This window comes from Cimex lectularius, unplaced genomic scaffold (assembly GCF_000648675.2).
Source record: "Cimex lectularius strain Harlan isolate CLEC.00 unplaced genomic scaffold, Clec_2.1 scaffold21, whole genome shotgun sequence".
Taxonomy (NCBI): domain Eukaryota; kingdom Metazoa; phylum Arthropoda; class Insecta; order Hemiptera; family Cimicidae; genus Cimex; species Cimex lectularius.
The window spans coordinates 2,921,246-2,941,358 of record NW_019392671.1 but is presented as its reverse complement, the minus strand read 5'-3'; the positions used below and the strand labels follow the sequence as shown (position 1 = coordinate 2,941,358).

The 20,113-nt window shown below is 39.0% G+C and overlaps 2 protein-coding genes across 4 annotated transcripts; one reads left to right on the top strand and one right to left on the bottom strand.

Moving 5' to 3' along the window:
• Positions 1 to 3,498: 3,498 nt before the first annotated feature.
• Positions 3,499 to 6,407, bottom strand: LOC106670833 (tubulin alpha-1 chain-like). Its single transcript, XM_014401469.2, has 3 exons — positions 6,271 to 6,407; positions 4,832 to 5,054; positions 3,499 to 4,774 (listed from the first exon to the last, which is right to left on the bottom strand). Exons 1-3 carry the CDS (start codon positions 6,271 to 6,273, stop codon positions 3,648 to 3,650), a joined length of 1,353 nt encoding a protein of 450 aa, XP_014256955.1. The 5' UTR covers positions 6,274 to 6,407; the 3' UTR covers positions 3,499 to 3,647.
• Positions 6,408 to 9,169: 2,762 nt separating this feature from the next.
• LOC106670895 (inhibitor of growth protein 5) lies at positions 9,170 to 20,113 on the top strand. 3 transcript variants are annotated; one of them, XR_002909927.1, is made up of 6 exons: positions 12,634 to 12,892; positions 17,990 to 18,346; positions 18,410 to 18,505; positions 18,562 to 18,755; positions 18,819 to 19,458; positions 19,511 to 20,113. XR_002909927.1 is itself a non-coding variant. In XM_024225282.1 (5 exons), exons 2-5 carry the CDS (start codon positions 18,034 to 18,036, stop codon positions 18,918 to 18,920), a joined length of 705 nt encoding a protein of 234 aa, XP_024081050.1. In that variant the 5' UTR covers positions 9,170 to 9,254; positions 17,990 to 18,033; the 3' UTR covers positions 18,921 to 20,113. The 3 variants fall into 3 exon arrangements, 2 of the variants coding, with proteins under 2 accessions (XP_024081050.1, XP_014257048.1); XM_024225282.1 differs by lacking the exon at positions 12,634 to 12,892 and adding an exon at positions 9,170 to 9,254 and having other exon boundaries at positions 18,819 to 20,113; XM_014401562.2 differs by having other exon boundaries at positions 18,819 to 20,113.

Below are 20,113 nucleotides of genomic sequence, written 5' to 3'. Positions count from 1 at the left end.
TCGAAGGTTACAAGCAGAACGACAGGATCAGAGTTGCTTGAAGATGGGTTATGAGGTATAGCTCAAAGTATTAAGGACAGAACCTCTACCTTGAGGAACACCACCAGGAAGATTTATCAGAGGTTGCTGTCTAATTTGATAATCCTGATGATGATACTATAAAGTGGGAGTTTTGGTTCACCAAGCACTGCATATCTAGTTCCTTAGTTTAGCCTATCGACTCGACCCTTTTTTTTAAGGAGTACTAGGTCAATGACTGTCGTTGATACAATTCCCTTACCCTGGTTTTCTATATCATTAAACTATTGCTTTACATTCAAAGATAGATGGCTGTTCACCCACTCCATCTCGGGTTGTACGGGTTCTTTTATAACCTATCCAATTGGTGTTCCTGGGATTCCTGTATGTTGTTTCTACCAGAAAACTAGTAAACCTATGTAAATATCCTACAGTATTCCAGTTTGAAATCATAACGATTGAACACTGCGCCAGGGAAATAAAAAGGCTAGGAATGCATTGACAGAAGATAGTCATCTTTTCCGATAGTCAGGCCCTAGTCACTAATTCCGTAGTCGAAGTCAGTGACACTAATGACCTGACCATGACATGGGCCTCTGGGCACTCACGGCATAGAGGCAACGAAAAGGTTGACATGTTGCCCAAACAGGGGGTCAACATGGACACTCAAGATCCTGAACCCTACTGTTGCTTAGCATCCTGCCACAAAAGAGCATACATCTTAAAATAGAGTCCAAAACCTGGTGGACCAATACCACAGGTATATGGCACGCAAAAAAGTTCGTAGAAGGACCATCCGCAAATTACTGGAAGCCAACCGCAACCGAATCATGATCTGGCTGGACTCCCGCTAGGACATTGCCACTTAAGAAAGCACATGCACCGGATAGGAGTACAGATAGAGGAAACACTTGCAGACACTCAGGAAAAGACCGCAGAACAAATTTTATGTTTCTGTGAAGGTCTATGTAGGTGCAGGTTCTTGCAACTAGGACAAGAAAAACCGCAAGATCCTACACTAAATAGGCCCTGGCTAATCATTGGAGGCTGATTAACAACCTGAAGCTGGCCAGTGAGTTATAAAAAACAGGGGAGCACAATAGGTCTATTCAGATCGAGGTGAAGAAGGCCTTGTCGCTGCCTCTTTTATCCCTATCCCCTATGGGTGGCTGTTTCTTCCTCCTCATTGTCTAACTTACAAATGACGTCATAATTGGATATGGCGTGTAGATGTTTTCTCAGATGCCAGTCCAAATAGTCAAATCGCCTCTCTGACTGTAAGGGGTGTTAGGAGGGAGTATTTGGTGAGGGTTGTTTACTGAGTTTACGCACTTCTTTTTTGGATCCTATCTGTAATGGACGATTCTGTATTTGATTTTGTTATTCCACGAATAGGTTCAGAGCATGGTTTTGAAGATCCTCCTCTGGCCAGTGTGTCTGCCCTCTCGTTAACCAAAATTTCACTTGTGTCCTGGTACCCAAGATTGTTGTTTTTCCCCCAGGTTTTTACTTTTGCTTTAATACCTGCTTGGGTATCCGATCTTATGAGGATTTTTTTGTCAGCGTAACCTATTTTAAGATATTCCAAGGCACATGGCATGAATTCTGCTTGAAAGACCGATGGTTTTGTACAAAACACTATTCCTTCTTGTGTTTTCGAGTCATCAGTATACCATTGTATCTGATGTCCTCCTGAACTCTTTTTCTTCTTTGTAATTAGTCCCCATTTCTAAGAATATATGTCTGATTTTATTAATTGTTGTTGTATACCCGAAGTGTTTTAGGTCCCATCCAGTTTGAAAGTTGCCTAAATAGGCTTTTCCTTGCTTCTCCTTGTAGGAATATTTCCTATAGAAGCTTTGAACTTTCTAAGATTTAACACAAGGTTGTTTTTATGTGACCATTCGTTGGTTTATTTATCGTCCATCATTTTGTGCATTCTTTTAGATTTCTAATTTTCTTTTTATCATCTGTCTGTTTCTGAACTTACAGTCTGTTTCACGACTAAAAACCGGCTGTCTACACGAAAAGACGGGCGACACGGCAAGTCGCGGATTACCATAAACGGCAAGTGGCTCACTATGCCAAGGGCGTGACCGTGAAGAGATTAAACATCCGGACCCAAAGGACTTCCTCATATATGATCAAAGACACCGACACACAAAAAATCTTGTAATGATAGATTAAAATCAAACTAACAATTAATCCCTACATCCTTCATTTAGTGACACAACTCGAGCAACATGGAGCATGTGGGTGCTTGAGGGAATTCGTGCGGACACGAGTTTATGGATTTGATTTTGAATGGTTGTTGGTTGTGCGGTAAAGTGAACGGATTACATCTCGGACAAAAGAATATTTAAATCTGTGTGGATTGTTTAGTTTGACACATAAAATGGAGCATTAAAGATTTTTCTGAATAATATGGATTTGTAGTTTTGATGAGACGTATATTGAAATGTATGGCTGAACCCCACACTTCCAGTCTGTAAGACAATATCGCCTTCATTATGGTAATAAGTCGTGAAAGTGCTCTGTATCGTGTCATAACCTCTTAACGTTTCTGTCTTGGGTGGGGATTCTATGTTAAGCGTTTGGCGAGACCTAGATACCGCACCTTGTCCGCTGTTGGGAGGATTGAAATGCACTGGGGCAGGGTTTTATCGGATAGTGAAAACTATACTTGAATTCTATTCCCTTCTTTTCACATCGAGACTCCAGCACGGTGAAGCGTAGAAATGATTGGATCAGAGCTCGCTGCAAAAGTTAGTGGTTTGAAGACGGGTCGGTCAGCTGTATACACCAGATCCAGAACATCTGATTAGGTATTTGACGCCAACACTTCAATGACTCGGAAGTACCGGTCAGTGAGGCAACAGCGAAGGATTAATTAGTAAGTGAATAAAAACAAGCGTGTACCATACATGATCGATTTATGTCCCCAATAAATGGAGCGAAACAAAGCTTCCAGCAGAACTTCCTTATTGTACCTTGTACAGTCCCGTTGATCATCTGATTGCCACAAATCAAACAGGCAATTATCTCTGAAGAGAACCCTCATTGATCAAATGCCCGAGCGAGATGCTGATTTGCGAATAGTCGCCTTTATACCCGATGCCTCTCCAGTAGTAGAGAACCTGATGATCACGAAGGCTTCTGATGATGTTTTAGAGCTCACCCCTTTATGGACTGTTTGGAGTTAACTAGCTATCAAGGAAACCGTTAAATGACGGTAAGAGCAATAAAATGATCGTCTATACATCGCGGTGACTTGAACATCTTAGGGGACTTCGGACTTACCTTGGTTAATGACTGACCAAACATTCAGACCTTAAGAGTGTCGGCAGACCACTGACTGAGTTAACACGAATAGCTTAATCTACATCATACTTACCTACTTTGCACTGACCTAACATAAAGGCTAAAGTGCTTTATACCTATTTGTAAGAAACACCGGTGGGTTTGGAATAAAACAGGTTGTTATTTTCCTCTCATGAGTGTATTTGTTGAAGCTATTACATTGGGGACGACCTGATCGGCCGGGTTACTACTGAAGCTTGCTCATGCTCGGATTTAGGGTAAGCCTGCTAGTGTGGATTCGTGAAGCGTTGGATTAAAAGACGAAAGGTTTAGTATTCTTCGGCGCCTTCGTCTCCGCCTTCGACCGAATCCATTCCAACCTCCTCGTAGTCCTTTTCGAGAGCGGCGAGGTCCTCCCTGGCTTCGGAGAACTCCCCTTCTTCCATCCCCTCGCCGACGTACCAGTGGACGAAGGCCCTCTTGGCGTACATGAGGTCGAACTTGTGGTCGAGGCGCGCCCACGCTTCGGCGATGGCGGTTGTGTTAGATAGCATGCAGACGGCGCGTTGGACTTTAGCCAGGTCGCCACCGGGCACGACGGTCGGCGGTTGGTAGTTGATGCCGACTTTAAATCCGGTCGGGCACCAGTCGACGAACTGGATCGTCCTTTTTGTCTTGATGGTCGCTATGGCCGCGTTGACATCCTTGGGCACGACATCCCCTCTGTAGAGCATGCAGCAGGCCATGTACTTACCATGGCGGGGGTCGCACTTCACCATTTGGTTCGCAGGTTCAAAGCAGGCATTCGTGATTTCCATGACGGACAGCTGTTCGTGATAAGCCTTCTCGGCGGAGATGACAGGCGCGTATGTCACCAGAGGGAAATGGATCCTGGGGTAGGGCACCAGATTCGTCTGGAATTCCGTCAGGTCGACGTTGAGTGCGCCGTCGAACCTGAGGGACGCCGTGATAGACGAGACGATCTGACCGATAAGTCGGTTTAGATTCGTATATGTGGGACGTTCAATGTCCAGATTGCGCCTGCAGATGTCGTATATGGCCTCGTTGTCGACCATGAAAGCGCAGTCGGAGTGTTCCAGGGTGGTGTGGGTCGTAAGGATCGAGTTGTAAGGCTCGACGACCGCCGTCGACACCTGAGGAGCCGGGTAGATGGCGAACTCCAACTTGCTCTTCTTCCCGTAATCCACGGAGAGCCGTTCCATGAGGAGGGACGTGAACCCTGAGCCGGTCCCGCCGCCAAAGGAGTGGAAAATGAGGAAACCTTGGAGGCCGGTGCACTGGTCCGCGAGTTTCCTGGTCCTGTCCAGCACCAAGTCGACGATCTCCTTTCCGATCGTATAGTGCCCTCGGGCGTAGTTGTTCGCAGCATCCTCTTTACCAGTGATGAGCTGTTCGGGGTGGAAAAGCTGCCTGTATGTCCCAGTCCTCACCTCATCTAAAAACGATGTAAATTAATTCATTTTCATAGAATTGTCACCGATAACTCGCTTACCGACAACAGTCGGCTCGAGGTCGACGAAAATAGCGCGAGGAACGTGTTTCCCGGCTCCGGTCTCGGAGAAGAAAGTGTTAAACGAGTCGTCGCCACCTCCGACCGTCTTATCCGACGGCATCTGCCCGTCCGGTTGGATCCCGTGCTCGAGGCAGTAGAGCTCCCAGCAGGCATTGCCGATCTGAACTCCGGCCTGGCCGACATGGATTGAGATGCACTCACGCTGAAATGGAAAAGAGATCACTTGTTAACAAAGATGAAGCACACAATGATGAGACACGACGTTGTATTTAGCCTCACTTAAATCTGAGACCTTAGAATGTCTTGGGATTGATTTATTCTAATGATCTTTCAAACTCAAGGAATTCAATCGTACCACAACTATGGGAGTCAAGATATTTCATACTTTATTTAGAGAAATTTTGCTTAAATCGGACAAACCTTTCCTTTGAGCCGGCCTAGCAGAATCCGTCTAAGTCAGAAAAAAAATCCTTTAAGTCAAAATCGTATAAACCGATCCTTCGAGTCAGTCTAGCCGCTGGAATTGGTTGTAATTTGGACAAACCGATCCTTTGAGTCAGTCAAGTAGCTTGAAATTTTTGTAATTTGGAGAAACCGATCCTTCGTGTCAGTCAAGCAGCTGGAATTTGATTCTAAGTCGGACAAACCGATCTTTCGAGTCAGTCAAGTAGCTGGAATTTGTTGTAAGTCGGACAAACCGATCTTTTGAGTTAGTCAAGCAGCAAGAATTTGTTGTAAATCGGACAAATCGATCCTTTCACTCAGTCAAGCAGCAGGAATTTGTCCTAATTCGTTAAAACCGATCCTTTGAGTCAATTCAGCAGCAGAAAGTTTTGTTAGTGAAGAAACCGATCCTTCGAGTGAATATTAGAAAAACCGGCCTACCGACTGAATCCGTCTTGAGTTAGAAAAAAACGATGCTTTGAGACAAAATCTGACTTTTCCTTTCAGTCAGCCAAGCAACTGCTATTACCTTGAGTTGTGAAATATTTTCATTTAAAAAAAAAAAAACAAGAAAAAAACGTAATGACTGGCTAGCTGAAAGCAAATATTTTTTATCTTGATGGCCACTGTGGCTGACTCAAGATGTAAAAGTACGAAACACCAGTAAACTCAGACGATCAAAGCTTTTGTGTTATTGAGTTTTTCCTATCTCAGATAACTCAACGGGAGGAAGAGTAACTACGGTCCTTGGCCCATAAAGGGGGGCCACGCCTCAAACACCTCTGGGCGTGGTGGGCAAAAATACATATGTGGAAACAATCTGTGTAAGATGATTATTGAACATTAAACAATAATTATTGCAAACAAATCAGATGGGAATTGTTTCAAAAAACAAATGCCGGGTTGTGCAATTTCTCCAAGGAGTTAACAATGTGATGGGACTTTTTATGGATTTTGTATATTTTTGTACTCACCATTTCGGTTTCTGGTGGTTTTTCTTGAGAGTGGGTGAAAAAAAATTAGGCTCACTCGCCGGCTGTGAAAAGACGGACGCGAAAGGCTGACAAAGTTGCCCGAAACGACCGCTCGCAGTCAGTGAAATGAGCCGGCCGGGGGCGCGGAGGTCATTATATATACAGGGTGCGACGAGGGTGGGGGTTTTAAATTATACGGGGGTTGCTGGGGAGGCCCGGGCCGAGGCAAAACAATAAAAAAAACGTCCCCAAAGGTGGAAATTACCCAAGGAAAAAATTACACACAAAAAATGCCTTTTGGAAAGTTTCATTTTTGGAAAAATCCGATTTTTCAGCCGTTTTTCACGTACCCCCGGGGTTGTCGCAATGCGGCGGTCGATAAGCGGCGAGACTGCGCGGACCGATCGACCCCATCTGACTCACCGGAAGCCCCCGGCCACGTGGCCGACTAATGCCAATAATCCTAAATTATTCAAACATCTCCTGGTCGAGACAAGGAAGGTGACATCATCAATTGGCGTTTTTTTTTTCTCCCCCAATTATCAATCAAGAATGACCCAATTTTTTGATAAGCAAAACGGTCCATCGGATTGCCGAGAAACACCCACTGACAGGCCTTGACACGCGATTTATAAGATGAGAACAAGCAGAAAACCGAGGAATACAGTTGTATTTCAAATATTTTCATGGGTTGTTTTTGGTTAAAAGTTTATTTTCCTATTCATTAATCGCCCGGAATTCTGCAATTCCGATAGCTAAAAAGACCAGTTTGTCCAATTCAAAACAAACTTCTGTTTCTTGGCTAAAGGAATGATTCGACCGATATAAGACACATTTCTACCGATTATCCTGGTCAAAGGATCAGCTTGTCCTATTCAAAACAAATTCTGTTCCTTGGCTAAAGGAATGATTCAACATATAAGACATATTTCTGTCGTTTATCCTGGTCAAAGGATCAGCTTGTCCTATTCAAAACAAACTTCTGTTCCTTGGCTTTCTCAAAGGATCAGTTTGTACATTTCTATACATCGGCACATTCAAATGATCACCTTCGTTCAATTTATGACAGGATTGAATTGTTTCCATAACTTAAGAGATGAGTTTGTCCAATTTAATTCAAATTTGAGTCACTTGATTGATCAAAGAACCGGTTTGTCCAATTTAATACAAATTTCTGTTTCTTGACTGATTCAAAAGATCAGTTTGAACAATTCTGTACAAATTTCTTTGGTTTACCATAGCTCAGAGCTCACAAAGGACCAGTTTTGACTTAAGACAAATTCCTGTCTCCTTGATGAAAGGATCATTATGTCTGATTCATGATGAATTCCTGTTGCTTGTTCGACTGAGGTGGTCAGTTGTCAAATTTAATAAATTTCAGTTAGTTGGCATATCTTAAAGCAATTGAGTGTACAATTATACTGTTTTTTTCAAGCATAACTCAAAGGAATGGTTTTTTTGATTTAATGAAAATTTCTATTTCTTGGAGGATTCAAAGGATCAGTTTGAACAATTCTGTACAAATTTCGCTTGTTTGCCATAGCTCACAGTATAAATTTGTCCTGTTCAAAACAAACTCTAGTATCTTGGTGGACTCAAAATACCAGTTGTACAATTTAAAACAAAGTTCAGAACCTTGGCTTTCTCAAGGTGTACATTTCAGTTTTTTAGTTCATTCAAATGATCAGTTTGTCCAATTTAAGATAGGTTTGACTTGTTTATGTAACTCAAGAGATGTGTTTGTAAAATTTAATACAAATTTGGGTCATTTTGCTGATCGTAGGATAGGTTTGTCCAATTTAATGCAACTTTCTATTTATGGCGCATTCAAATAACCAGTTTGAACAATTCTGTACAAATTTCTTTGGTTTGCCATATAGCTCACAGTATAAATTTGTCCTGTTCAAAACAAACTCTAGTATCTTGGCGGCCTCAAAAGAATAGCTTCATAATTTAAAACCAATTTCAGTCCCTTGGCTTTTTCAAAGGATCAGTTTGTAAATTTATGTTCCTTGGCACTTCAAATTATCAGTTTGTCAAATTTAAGATAGGTTTGGCTTGTTTGTGTAACTCAAGAGATATTTTACTAAAATTTAATACAAATTTGAGTCATTTTGCTGATCGTAGGATAGGTTTGTCCAATTTAATGCAACTTTCTGTTTATGGCACATTCAAATGATCAGTCTGTCCAATTTATGTCAGGACTTAGTTGTTTATGTATCTCAAGAGATGATTTGTAAAATTTAAAGCAAACTTCTGCCCCTTGGCTATCTCAAATTATCAGTTTGTTCAGTTTAAGACAGGATTGAGTTGTTAACACAAGAAATGCGTTTTTCCAATTTAATTCACATTTGAATCTCTTTGCTTTCTCAAAGAATCCCTCTGTCCAATTTAATACAAATTTTGTTGACATATTCAAATGAAAAATAATAATAGAGAAATTCTAGAAAAGGCAGTTACAGCATTTAGAGGTATTAAGAGAAAGGTCATCGAAAGAGCAACTTTTATCGACTAATTTACATTCAAAGACTGATTGGGGCTTGTATTTTAAGACTGATAAAGTGGAAAAATCCAGTAGATTACTAAAATTTGCAATACTGTGAGGTTTTGAGCCTAAAAGTGAGATAAAACCCTTGAACCTCTACTCATAAATGGTGTCAACGGAATTCAATAATACTTAAAATTAAGAAATGCTATGTTATCACTTGCACTCGTAAAACCTAACTCATCAATTATGATTGTAGATTATGTCCCTTTATCAAAGAGCACCTAGAAGAGAACACCAATTGGAATGCTGTTATGTTTATTAATGATTCGCTTTTCTGTTTATATAGTGATAACAGGCGTCGAAGAGTCTACCGAGAACAGGGGATGCATACAATGCCCCAGTTTGTGCTCCCTTCAGTGTATTTTGGAGGAGCTGGTGTAATAGTCGAGAGCTGGGATTTACACTGGAGGACGAACTGGACTCTATATTGTTGAAGGTAACCTCTCCACAGTTCATTATGTCCAAGAAATTATCAAGGCCCTCAAATCAGGCATCTTATTGGCATGGATTTTCGATTTTTGGATGACAACAGCAGACCTCATCAATGTTTAGGAAACCTGGGAATTTCCAATCTGTCCCTTTACCCATTGTCTCCAGTCTTCAATCCCATTGAGCGATACGTTTGCAGAGAATTGGATGGAGATTGGATTGAGTTTTCTGTATCAAAAAGATAATTCTTATAGCAAATATTCGACAGTGTTTTACATTGGACTCTAAGATATGAAAATTTTGAATAATAATAATTATCAAGAGTTTGCTTGTACAATGAATGATACATCTTTTTTTGCTTGACTTTTTCAATAAGTTCTACACAAAACCATTTCGGATATGGGTAATTATTGCCAGTTTTAGTTTTAGGAACATACATTTCTATAGCTATTGAAAGAACTTGATAAAAATAATTTAAACACTCGTTTATATCTGTAATACTAAATAGAATATCCCAACGGAAGTGGGAAAGATAATTTTTCATGGCATCATAGTCAACCTTGAAAAAATTGTATTCAACATTAGAGAATTTTAAGAAAGATTTACTAAGTTTATAAGGTAAATAAATAAATAAGGAAGGATGAAAATCGTCTTCTCACGAATGCTTTGATTTTCTGGGAAAGAAAATGTTTAAACGATTTGAAGAGGGTTTGACTACGGAGATTATATCGGTGGCAGGAAATGCTGTCACTTTGGAGGCTCAGGGCACAGTTATCATAAAATTTAACACACTTTCATGGCCAGTGACTTTCAAAATTCTCAAAAATGTGCCTATATATATGCTGTTGGGATATTCCTTTTTTCTTAAAACGGGTCTTCTCTTGGATGCTGAGAATTGGCAGATATCATTTGTAAATAATCCTTTGAAAACTTACCCATTATTAAGTACCAATTCCAAGGCTCCGGTAGACACAAAAACACTCGCGAACACTATCAATTTAACGATAAAACTGTAAATCACACAAAGGTTCTTACAACTCAGTTTTCAAGAAAAGATTAACTCTCAAGAGCAAAATGTAAACAATCACTTTTCGAGCATTAGAGATCAACTAAATTTAAAAAAAACTTCCAAACAATTTCAGAACCCCCTCCCTCGCAAGACATAGTCTTTTATCAAACATACATTTTGTCAAATAAATTAAAAAAGGTACAATCGTCACTATGCGAAAAATATTCAGGACCCTACAAAATAATCCAAATTTTTAATAAGTTATTTAAATCCACTAATTTCGTGGTCGGAATCCGGTAGGTTCCGTGGTAAACCTAAACGTAAATAAATTAAATATCCCACGTACAAGGTCTATTGATAAAAAGTAACAACAACGTTATTTTAAATTTCACTAATTTCGTGGTCCGCTTGACCAATACATTACAATTAATTAAGGTTTTTTGTTGAGATTAAAAAAAGTTAACGGCACGAGCGGGATTCGAACCCACGATCTTCGGTTAGATGCGCCGCTGCTCTACCACTTGAGGCCTTGAGCTATCGTCACCTCGATCCACTCGGACATCAACTTCCTACCTCAACCCCACCTTGAAAAATGGCAAAAAGGAGGGAAAACTCATAAGGTGTGGTTGAGGTAGGAAGTTGATGTCCGAGTGGATCGAGGTCACGATAGCTCGAGTGGTAGAGCAGCGGCGTATCTAGCCGAAGATCGTGGGTTCGAATCCCGCTCGTGCCGTTAACTTTTTATCATCTCAACTAAAAACCTTAATTAATTGTAATTTTTAATAAGGTATTATTTTTAATACAATCTCTTGATAACCCAGAATTGACAATCCAAGCACACATAACTAAATTAAAACCTCAGACCGCAATGCAAAATTGATTACATCAAGCAAATAATCATGGTAATAATAATAAAAAATAAACTAAAATAAATAATATTTAAAAAAACAATTAAGATAGAAAATTTTTGAAAATGAATATGGAATAAAATTCCATAACCGATACTGTAGTGGAGACGTTATCTTGCATAGGACATATACATAGGAAACCATTGCAATTTTTGTTTTTATGTATTAAAAGAGCTTATATTTATTTTCATGACATAATTTATTTTCCTTGATGGAAATATTTATTAAGTTTTCATTTAAAATTGTATTACTATTAATACCATGGTTTACGGATAGTTTTTATATTTTGCAATCATGAAAGAATTATATTGTAATTTTAAATAAAGTATTACACTTCTCATTAAAAAAAATATAAAAAAATAAAATAAAAATACATCTGCATAACGGGAACAATGTCCTACAATTAGCATGGAAAAGATATTGGGACCAATCCCCCTACATCACATGGTAGAAAGGACAGCACAGAAAACCATAATCAACTTTATTAGAGAGAAACCTCCAACAGGAATAAAACTGAAATGAAGAGACAGAAACAAACTGTGGAAAAACCATCCATAACTCATGGCTCCAAGAGATGACATGAACAGGAGGTTTGACTTTAACCAAAAATTCCTAATACATCTGGGCACCAAAAAGGAATGGGAAAGAAAGGGAAATAACTCCCTCAAAAATGGCACCATCCTTTGGTACACAGATGGATCTAGAATGCAGGAAGGTACGGGGGCAGGAGTGTTCGGACCCGGAACCAAATACTCAGAACCCATGGGAAAGCTGCAAGACAACACATAGCCCCCGAACCTATTCTTGGGATAACAAGAACAAATATAGAATCCTCCATCACAGAATGGATCCAAACAAAACAAAAGGAGAAGTGGATAAACTCTAGCAGTGCTAGACATAGTAAACTTATGATGAAACAACCCTCACCGAGACTGGCAAAAGCACTGCTGCAATTGGAGAGGGCCAAACTCAGAGGAGTAGTAGGACTACTAACTGATCACTGGCATCTGAGAAAACATCTGAACAACATGGAGGAAATAGCCACTCATATCATCTTCGAATGCGAAGCAACAGCTCAATGGAGGTTTAACCTAATGTATGGAAAAAATTTAGGGAATCAAATTGCAGCAGCGACAGTCAATGACTTGATACTTCTAAGAAGAAGGATTGAGATTGCACTGAACTAAGGAACTAAGGAACAATAAGCCAGAAGGCTGCAGTGCCTGGGGAGCACAAACCCCGCATCCTAGTTTCCTTATTACTATACCATACCATGGCAGGTTTTGGAGATTTTGGATATATTCACTATTTGTGTACATTGGTGTAAGATCGTAGGAAGGAGGTGTCCATGGGATGACTCCTCCTCTGCCAACCCACGTGGGATAATGCTGGTTCGACCGTGCAAGGGATAAAAGGATGGCTGGGACCTCAAGGACGACTTTTTTGAAATTGCGCGGTCCTCCCTGCTCCGAAGAGGTCCTGCGCCGGCGGCCGGCCGCCTTTTCGGCTGTGCGCAGCGTTCGTCGTCCAAAGGCAACGCCGTCGCAGGTTATAAAAAACGCTCCTGTCAATGATCTGGGAAAGAGGCGCGACGCTACGCCGAGACGGCCTCGAAGGCTCGCTCTAACCGACGCCCGTTTTCACATGCGACTCGAATTCGCCTCCGTCTCAGCAGTTCGACCAGCCCGGAAATGACCTCGGCCGTCTACTTGGAGCACTACTTGGACAGTGAGTACGCCCCCCCCCCCGAACACCGAGCTCCTGGCTCGCCATTTATCGGTTTTTAGGCCAGTTTTCTAATCAATATGGACAAATTGTCCCTTTAAATTGCAGAAAGAACGGAAATTTATCTTAAATCAGGCAAACTCAACTCTTGAGTTACTGAAAGAACTCAATCCTATCTTGAATTGAACTAACTCATCTCTTGGCATTGACAGACAACCCAATTCTGTCATAAATTGAGCAAACTGATCATTTGAATGCGTTAAGAAACAGAAGATTGCAAATTGATCATTTGAGAAAGTCAAGGGACTGAAATTTGATTTAAGTTTGGACAACTGACATTTTGAGAAAGACGAGGAACAGAAGTTCATCTTAAATTGAACGAACACATTTCTTGGTTTACAAAAACAACCCAGTTCTATCATAAATTGAGCAAACTATCATTTGAAAAAGTCACCGGACTGATATTGGGTTTAAATTGGACAACTGATCTTTTCAGAAAGACGAGGAAGAGAAGTTTTCTTAAATTGGATGAACTGATATCTTGCGATACAGAAACAATCCTGTTATAAATTGGGCAAACTGATCATTTGAATGCGGCAAGAAACAGAAGTTTGCAAACTTATAATTTAAGAAAGCCAAGGGACTGATATTCGGTTTAAATTGGACAACTGATCTTTTCAGAAAGACGAGGAAGAGAAGTTGTTCTTAAATTGGACGAACTGATTTCTTGTGATACAGAAGCAACTCAATCTTGTCTTAAATTGGACGAACACATCTCTTGGGTTATACAAACAACAAATTCTGTCATAAATTGGGCAAACTGATCATTTAAGAAAGCCAAGGGACTGAAATTTGATTTAAATTTGACAACTGGCATTTTGAGAAAGATGAGGAACAGAAGTTCCTCTTAAATTGAATGAACTCATTTCTTGGGTTACACAAACAACCCAATTCTGTCATAAATTGGACAAACTGATCATTTGAATGTGCCAAGAAACATAAATTTACAAACTGATCCTTTGAAAAACCCAAGGGACCGAAATTGGTTTTAAATTATGCAGCTATTCTTTTGAGACCGCCAAGGTTCTAGAGTTTGTTTTGAATAGGACAAATTTATATTCTGAGCTATGTCAAACCAGAGAAATTTTTACAGAATTGTTAATATTGATCATTTGAATGTGCCATAAACGGAAAGTTGCATTAAATTGGACAAACCTATCCTACGATCAGCCAAGTGATTCAAGTGTGTATTAAATTGGATAAACTCATCTCTTGAGTTACATAAACAAGTCAAGCCTATCTTAAATTGGACAAACTGATCATTTGAATGAACTAAAAAACTGAAATGTACACCTTGAGAAAGCCAAGGGTCTGAACATTATTTTAAAATGTACAATGTACTTTTGAGTCCTCCAAGATACTAGAGTTTGTTTAGAACAGGACAAATTTATACTATGAGCTATGGCAAACAAGAGAAATTTGTACAGAATTGTTCAAACTGATCTTTTGAATCAGTCAAGAAACAGAAATTTGCATTAAATTGGACAAACCGGTCCTTTGATCAGGCATGTGACTCAAATCTGAATTAAATTGGACAAACTCATCTCTTGAGTTACAGAAAAAAATCAATCCTGACATAAATTGGACAAACTGATCATTTGAATGTCCCAAGAAACATAAATTTACAAACTGATCCTTTGAAAAACCCAAGGGACTGAAATTGGTTTTAAAATATGCAGCTATTCTTTTGAGACCGCCAAGGTTCAAGAGTTTGTTTTGAATAGGACAAATTTATATTTTGAGCTATATCAAACCAGAGAAATTTTTATAGAATTGTTCATATTGATCATTTGAATGTGCCATAAACAGAAATTTGCTTTAAATTCGACAAACCAATCCTATGATCAGCCAAGTGATTCAAATGTGTATTAAATTGGATAAACTCATCACTTGAGTTACTGAAAGAACTCAATCCTGTCTTAAATAGGACAAACTGATCATTTCAGATAGTCGAGGAACAGAAGTTCCCAAATTGGACAAACTGATCATTGAGGATCCAAGAAATTTACAAACTAATCCTTTGAAAAAGCCAAGGGACTGAAATTTGATTTAAATTTGACAACTGATATTTTGAGAAAGACGAGAACAGAAGTTTCTCTTGAACAAAGAACAAACACATCTCTCGAATTACATAAACAAGTCAAGCCTATCTTAAATTGGACAAACTGATCATTTGAATGTGCCTAGAAACAGAAGTTTGCTAACTTATCATTTAAGAAAGCCAAGGGACTGATATTCGGTTTAAATTGGACAACTGATCTTTTCAGAAAGACGAGGAATTGAAATTCAACTGATCTTGTGAGTCCGCCAAGATACTAGAGTTTGTTTGAATAGGACAGAATTATATTCTGAGCTATGGCAAACTAGTGAAATTTGTACAGAATTGTTAAACTGATCATTTGAATGTGCCATAAACAGAAATTTGCTTTAAATTCGACAAACCAATCCTATGATCATCCAAGTGATTCAAATGTGTATTAAATTGGGCAAACTCATCATTTGAGTTACTAAAAGAACTCAATCCTGACATAAATTGGACAAACGATCATTTGAAAAAGCCAAGGGACTGAAATTGGTTTTAAATTATGCAGCTATTCTTTTGAGACCGCCAAGGTTCTAGAGTTTGTTTTGAAAAGGACAAATTTATATTTTGAGCTATATCAAACCAGAGAAATTTTTACAGGATTGTTCATATTGATCATTTGGATGTGCCATAAACAGAAAGTTGCATTAAATTAGACAAACCTATCCTACGATCAGCAAAATGACCTAAATTTGAATTAAATTTTACAAACACACCTCTCTTGAGTTACAGAAACAAGTCATTCCTGTCTTAAATTGGACAAACTGATCATTTGACTGTACCAAGAAATAGAAATGTACACCTTGAGAAACCAAGGTTCTGAACTTTGTTTTAAATTGTACAACAGGACAAATTTATACTATGAGCTATATCAAACCAGAGAAATTTGTACAGAATTGTTCAAAGTGATCCTTTGAATCAGCCAAGACATAGAAATTTTCATTAAATCATAAAAACCGTTCCTTTGAGTTATGCTTGAAAAAACAGTATAATTCCTCAACTCAATTCCTTTAAGATATGCCAACTAAGTGAAATTTATTAAATTTGACAAACTGACCACCTCAGTCGAACAAGCAACAGAAATTCATCATGAATCAGACATACTGATCCTGTCATCGAGGAAACAGGAATTTGTCTTAAGTCAAAACTGATCCTTTGTGAGCTCTGAGCTATGGCAAACCAAAGAAATTTGTACAGAATTGTTCAAACTGATCTTTTGAATCAGGCAAGAAACAGAAATTTGCATTAAATTGGACAAACCGGTCCTTTGATCAGTCAAGTGACTCAAATCTGAATTAAATTGGACAAACTCATCTCTTGAGTTACAGAAACAATTCAATCCTGTCATAAATTGGACGAAGGTGATCATTTGAATGTGCCAATGTATAGACATTTATGAACTGATCCTTGGAGAAAGCCAAGGAACAGAAATTATTTTTGAATAGGACAAACTGATCCTTTGACCAGGATAAACGACAGAAATGTGTCTGATATCGGTCGAATCGATCGTTTAGCCAAGGAACAGAATTTGATTTTGAATTGGACAAACTGGCCTTTTTATTTATCGTAATGGAAGAATTCCGGGCGATTGATGAATAGGAAAATAAACTTTTAACCAAAAACAACCCATGAAAATATTTAAAAATACAACTGTATTCCTCGGTTTTCTGCTTGTTCTCATCTTATAAATCGCGTGTCAAGGCCTGTCAGCGGCTGTTTCTCTGCAAGAAACAGAAATTTTCATTAAATCAGACAAACCGGTCCTTTGATCAGGCAAGTGACTTAAATCTGAATTAAATTGGACAAACTCATCTCTTGAGTTACATAAACAAGTCAAGCCTATCTTAAATTGGACAAACTGATCATTTGAATGTACCAAGAAACAGAAATGTACACCTTGAGAAAGCCAAGGGTCTGAACATTGTTTTAAATTGTAGAACTGGTATTTTGAGTCCGCCAAGATACTAGAGTTTGTTTGAATAGGACAAAATTATATTCTGAGCTATGGCAAACTAGTGAAATTTGTACAGAATTGTTAAACTGATCATTTGAATGTGCCTTAAACAGAAATTTGCTTTAAATTTGACAAACCAATCCTACGATCAGCCAAGTGATTTAAATGTGTACTAAATTGGACAAACTCATCACTTGAGTTACTGAAAGAACTCAATTCTGTCTTAAATAGGACAAACTGATCATTTGAGATAGTTGAGGAACCGAAGTTCCCAAATTGGACAAACTGATCATTTTTGTGCGAAGAAACAAAATTTACAAGCTAATCGTTTGAAAAAACCAAGGGACTGAAATTGGTTTTAAATTGGTCAACTGATAATTTGAATGCGCCAAGAAGCAGAAGTTTGCAAACTAATCCTTTGAAAAAGCCAAGGGACTGAAATTCGATTTAAATTATGCAACTCTTCTTTTGAGTCTGCCAAGATACTGGAATTTGTAAATAGAATAAATTTATACTGTGAGCTGTGGAAAACGAGAGAAATTTGTACAGAATTGTTCAAATGATCTTTGTAATCAGGCAAGAAATAGAAATTTGCGTTTAATCAGACAAACTGTTCCTTTGAGTTATGCTTGAAAAACAATATAATTGTACACTCGATTCCTTTAAGTATTGCCAACTAACTGAAATTTATTAAATTTAACAAACTGATCACTTCAGTCACACAAGTACAGGAATTTGTAATGAATCGGACACACTGATCCTTTGTGAAGGCCGAGGGACGAAATTGGTTTCGAATTAGACTCACCCTTTGAATTATGTCGAACCAGAGAAATTTGATTGAACTGTTCAAACTGATCATTTGAATCAGCCAAGAATTTTAATCACTCATTTCTTTTCATACATTTCTTTCGTTTTTCTTAACTTAAAGGATAGGTTTGGCTAATTTAAGACCGATTTGTCTCATGCTGGATCAATCATTCTCATAAGTTTCAAAATTTTATAGGCCTCGAGCACCTGCCGGTCGAGCTCCAGCGCAACTTCACTCTCATGCGCGATCTTGACACGAGGGCCCAGAACGTCATGAGGAACATCGACCAGCTTGCCGATGACTTCATGGCAAACCTTAAGAACCTGACAAGCGAAAAGCGCAAGGAGGCTATGGCCGACATACAGCAGCAGTTCAACAAGGCTAAGGAGTACGGTGATGACAAGGTCCAGTTGGCGATCCAGACGTACGAGCTTGTCGACAAGCACATACGCCGCCTCGACTCTGACCTTGCACGTTTTGAATCAGAGATTCAGGACAAGGTCACTTCAAACACTCGCCCCACAGACGATCAAGTATCTGTCGCTGTCAAAAGTAATTATCTTGAGAGAAAAAAATCTATTCTGTCAGTTTATTCTAATTTTGTTTGTTTTAAAGAAGGAAGAAAGAAAATTAAAGAAAAAGAAAAGAAGAGGAAAGGGTTGAGTTCTGACGACGACTCAGGCGGAAAAACATTAAAGAAGAGAAAGAAAAGTATATATATTTTAAAATTTTATTAGCATAAAAATAATGTTTATTTTTCCTTTTAGCCGGAGGAAAAGCAGTGGGTGGTAAAAACGCAGGCGGTAAAGCAACCAGCATACCTGCGAGCGACTCCCCATTGGCCGTGCTGCCTCTAGCCAGCGGTGATGTCCTCGACATGCCAGTCGACCCGAACGAGCCGACCTACTGCCTCTGCCACCAGGTCTCCTATGGGGAGATGATCGGTTGCGACAACCCTGATGTAAGATTATACAAAATAAAATAAATAAACGCTAACATATTTTTCTGTATTTTTTTTCAACAGTGTCCAATCGAGTGGTTCCATTTCGCATGTGTTAACCTGACGACGAAACCCAAGGGAAAGTGGTTCTGCCCAAAATGCATTTCGGACCGAAAGAAGAAATGATCTTCACATTTTAGCGTATTGTTTTTTGTTTGTTTTTTATTGTAATTTTTTGATTTTGTATGAACGAACGGAGAAGAAAAAAATTTTTCATTATGTAAATTAATGATATATATTTTGTATTAATTAAGTAAGCTTAAAAAAGAAATTAAAAACATAATAAATTATATTTAATGTTGCAATTTTTTTCTTCTTTTCTATTTTCCTAATGTTAAATTTTTGCGTTGCTATACTAATACTTTGCACAACTGTTGTATGTGACGCCATATTCTGCCACATAGACGGCCACATAGATATTGTCAATTTGGCATAATTTTGTAATGTCCCGTCAAAATAGTGAGATCGATTGGACAAATTGTATTTATATAATTTACAACCTCCTTTGTCTTAGATTCCTGAAAGCGCAAGCCATTCAGTTTTGGACGATGTTATGTCGAGATATCTGAACTTGAACTCATTCGAGGCAAACAGATTTTTCATCTAACATGGTGGGATTTGGAAAGTAGTTTGTAGCTTCATTGGTCGACCCGAACTTGAAAATGTGAGTCTTCTTTGTACTATGGTTGTTAAGGTCAGTAAAAGTGTCTGTATAGTGTGTGGCTTCCCAAACTGTGGTACTTGGTGATCGTCGAGAAAAATGCAGCATGAATAAATCAAATTAAAAACTAATAATAACATAGTCCTGATTTTTTAAAATTTTATTTATTATACGTTTATTTTTGAAAACTTAAACAAAATAGGTAAGGTAGGATGGATGGGACTTGACTGTTTGGTCGATCGGTTGGAATTTTGTTGTTGATACTGGGGTCCTTCATTACCAGGAACTGATACTTCTGGAACACACTGAAATTTTTCCAGTGTTGTGTATAAACAAAAAATATTGAGCAGATGCCCACTTCTTCTCTGGTGCCTACAGCCTCCACGGCCAGGCATTTCTGTTGCGAGCAAGTGCTCACTTCATCTCTGGTGTCTACAGCCTCACCGCCAGCCAATTCTGTAGCAAGCATGTGCTCACTTCTTCTCTGGCATCTACAGCCTCTGCGGCCAGGCATTTTTGTTGTGAGCAGGTGCCCACTTCTTCTCTGGCGCCTACAGCCTCGCCGCCAGCCAATTCTGTAGCGAGGAAATGCCCACTTCTTCTCTGGCATCTACAGCCTCGTCGGCCAGCCAATTCTGTTGCAAGCATGTGCCCACTT

Excerpts from the sequence above, each read along its gene's own strand:
- LOC106670833 (XM_014401469.2), bottom strand. Across the intron at positions 4,775-4,831 it reads CCTCGAGCCGACTGTTGTCG|ATGAGGTGAGGACTGGGACA; the intron begins GTAAGCGAGTTA and ends CATCGTTTTTAG.
- LOC106670895 (XM_014401562.2), top strand. The coding sequence starts at position 12,856 with ATGACCTCGGCCGTCTACTTGGAGCACTACTTGGACA. Across the intron at positions 12,893-17,989 it reads CTTGGAGCACTACTTGGACA|GCCTCGAGCACCTGCCGGTC; the intron begins GTGAGTACGCCC and ends AAAATTTTATAG. Across the intron at positions 18,506-18,561 it reads ATTAAAGAAGAGAAAGAAAA|CCGGAGGAAAAGCAGTGGGT; the intron begins GTATATATATTT and ends TTTTCCTTTTAG.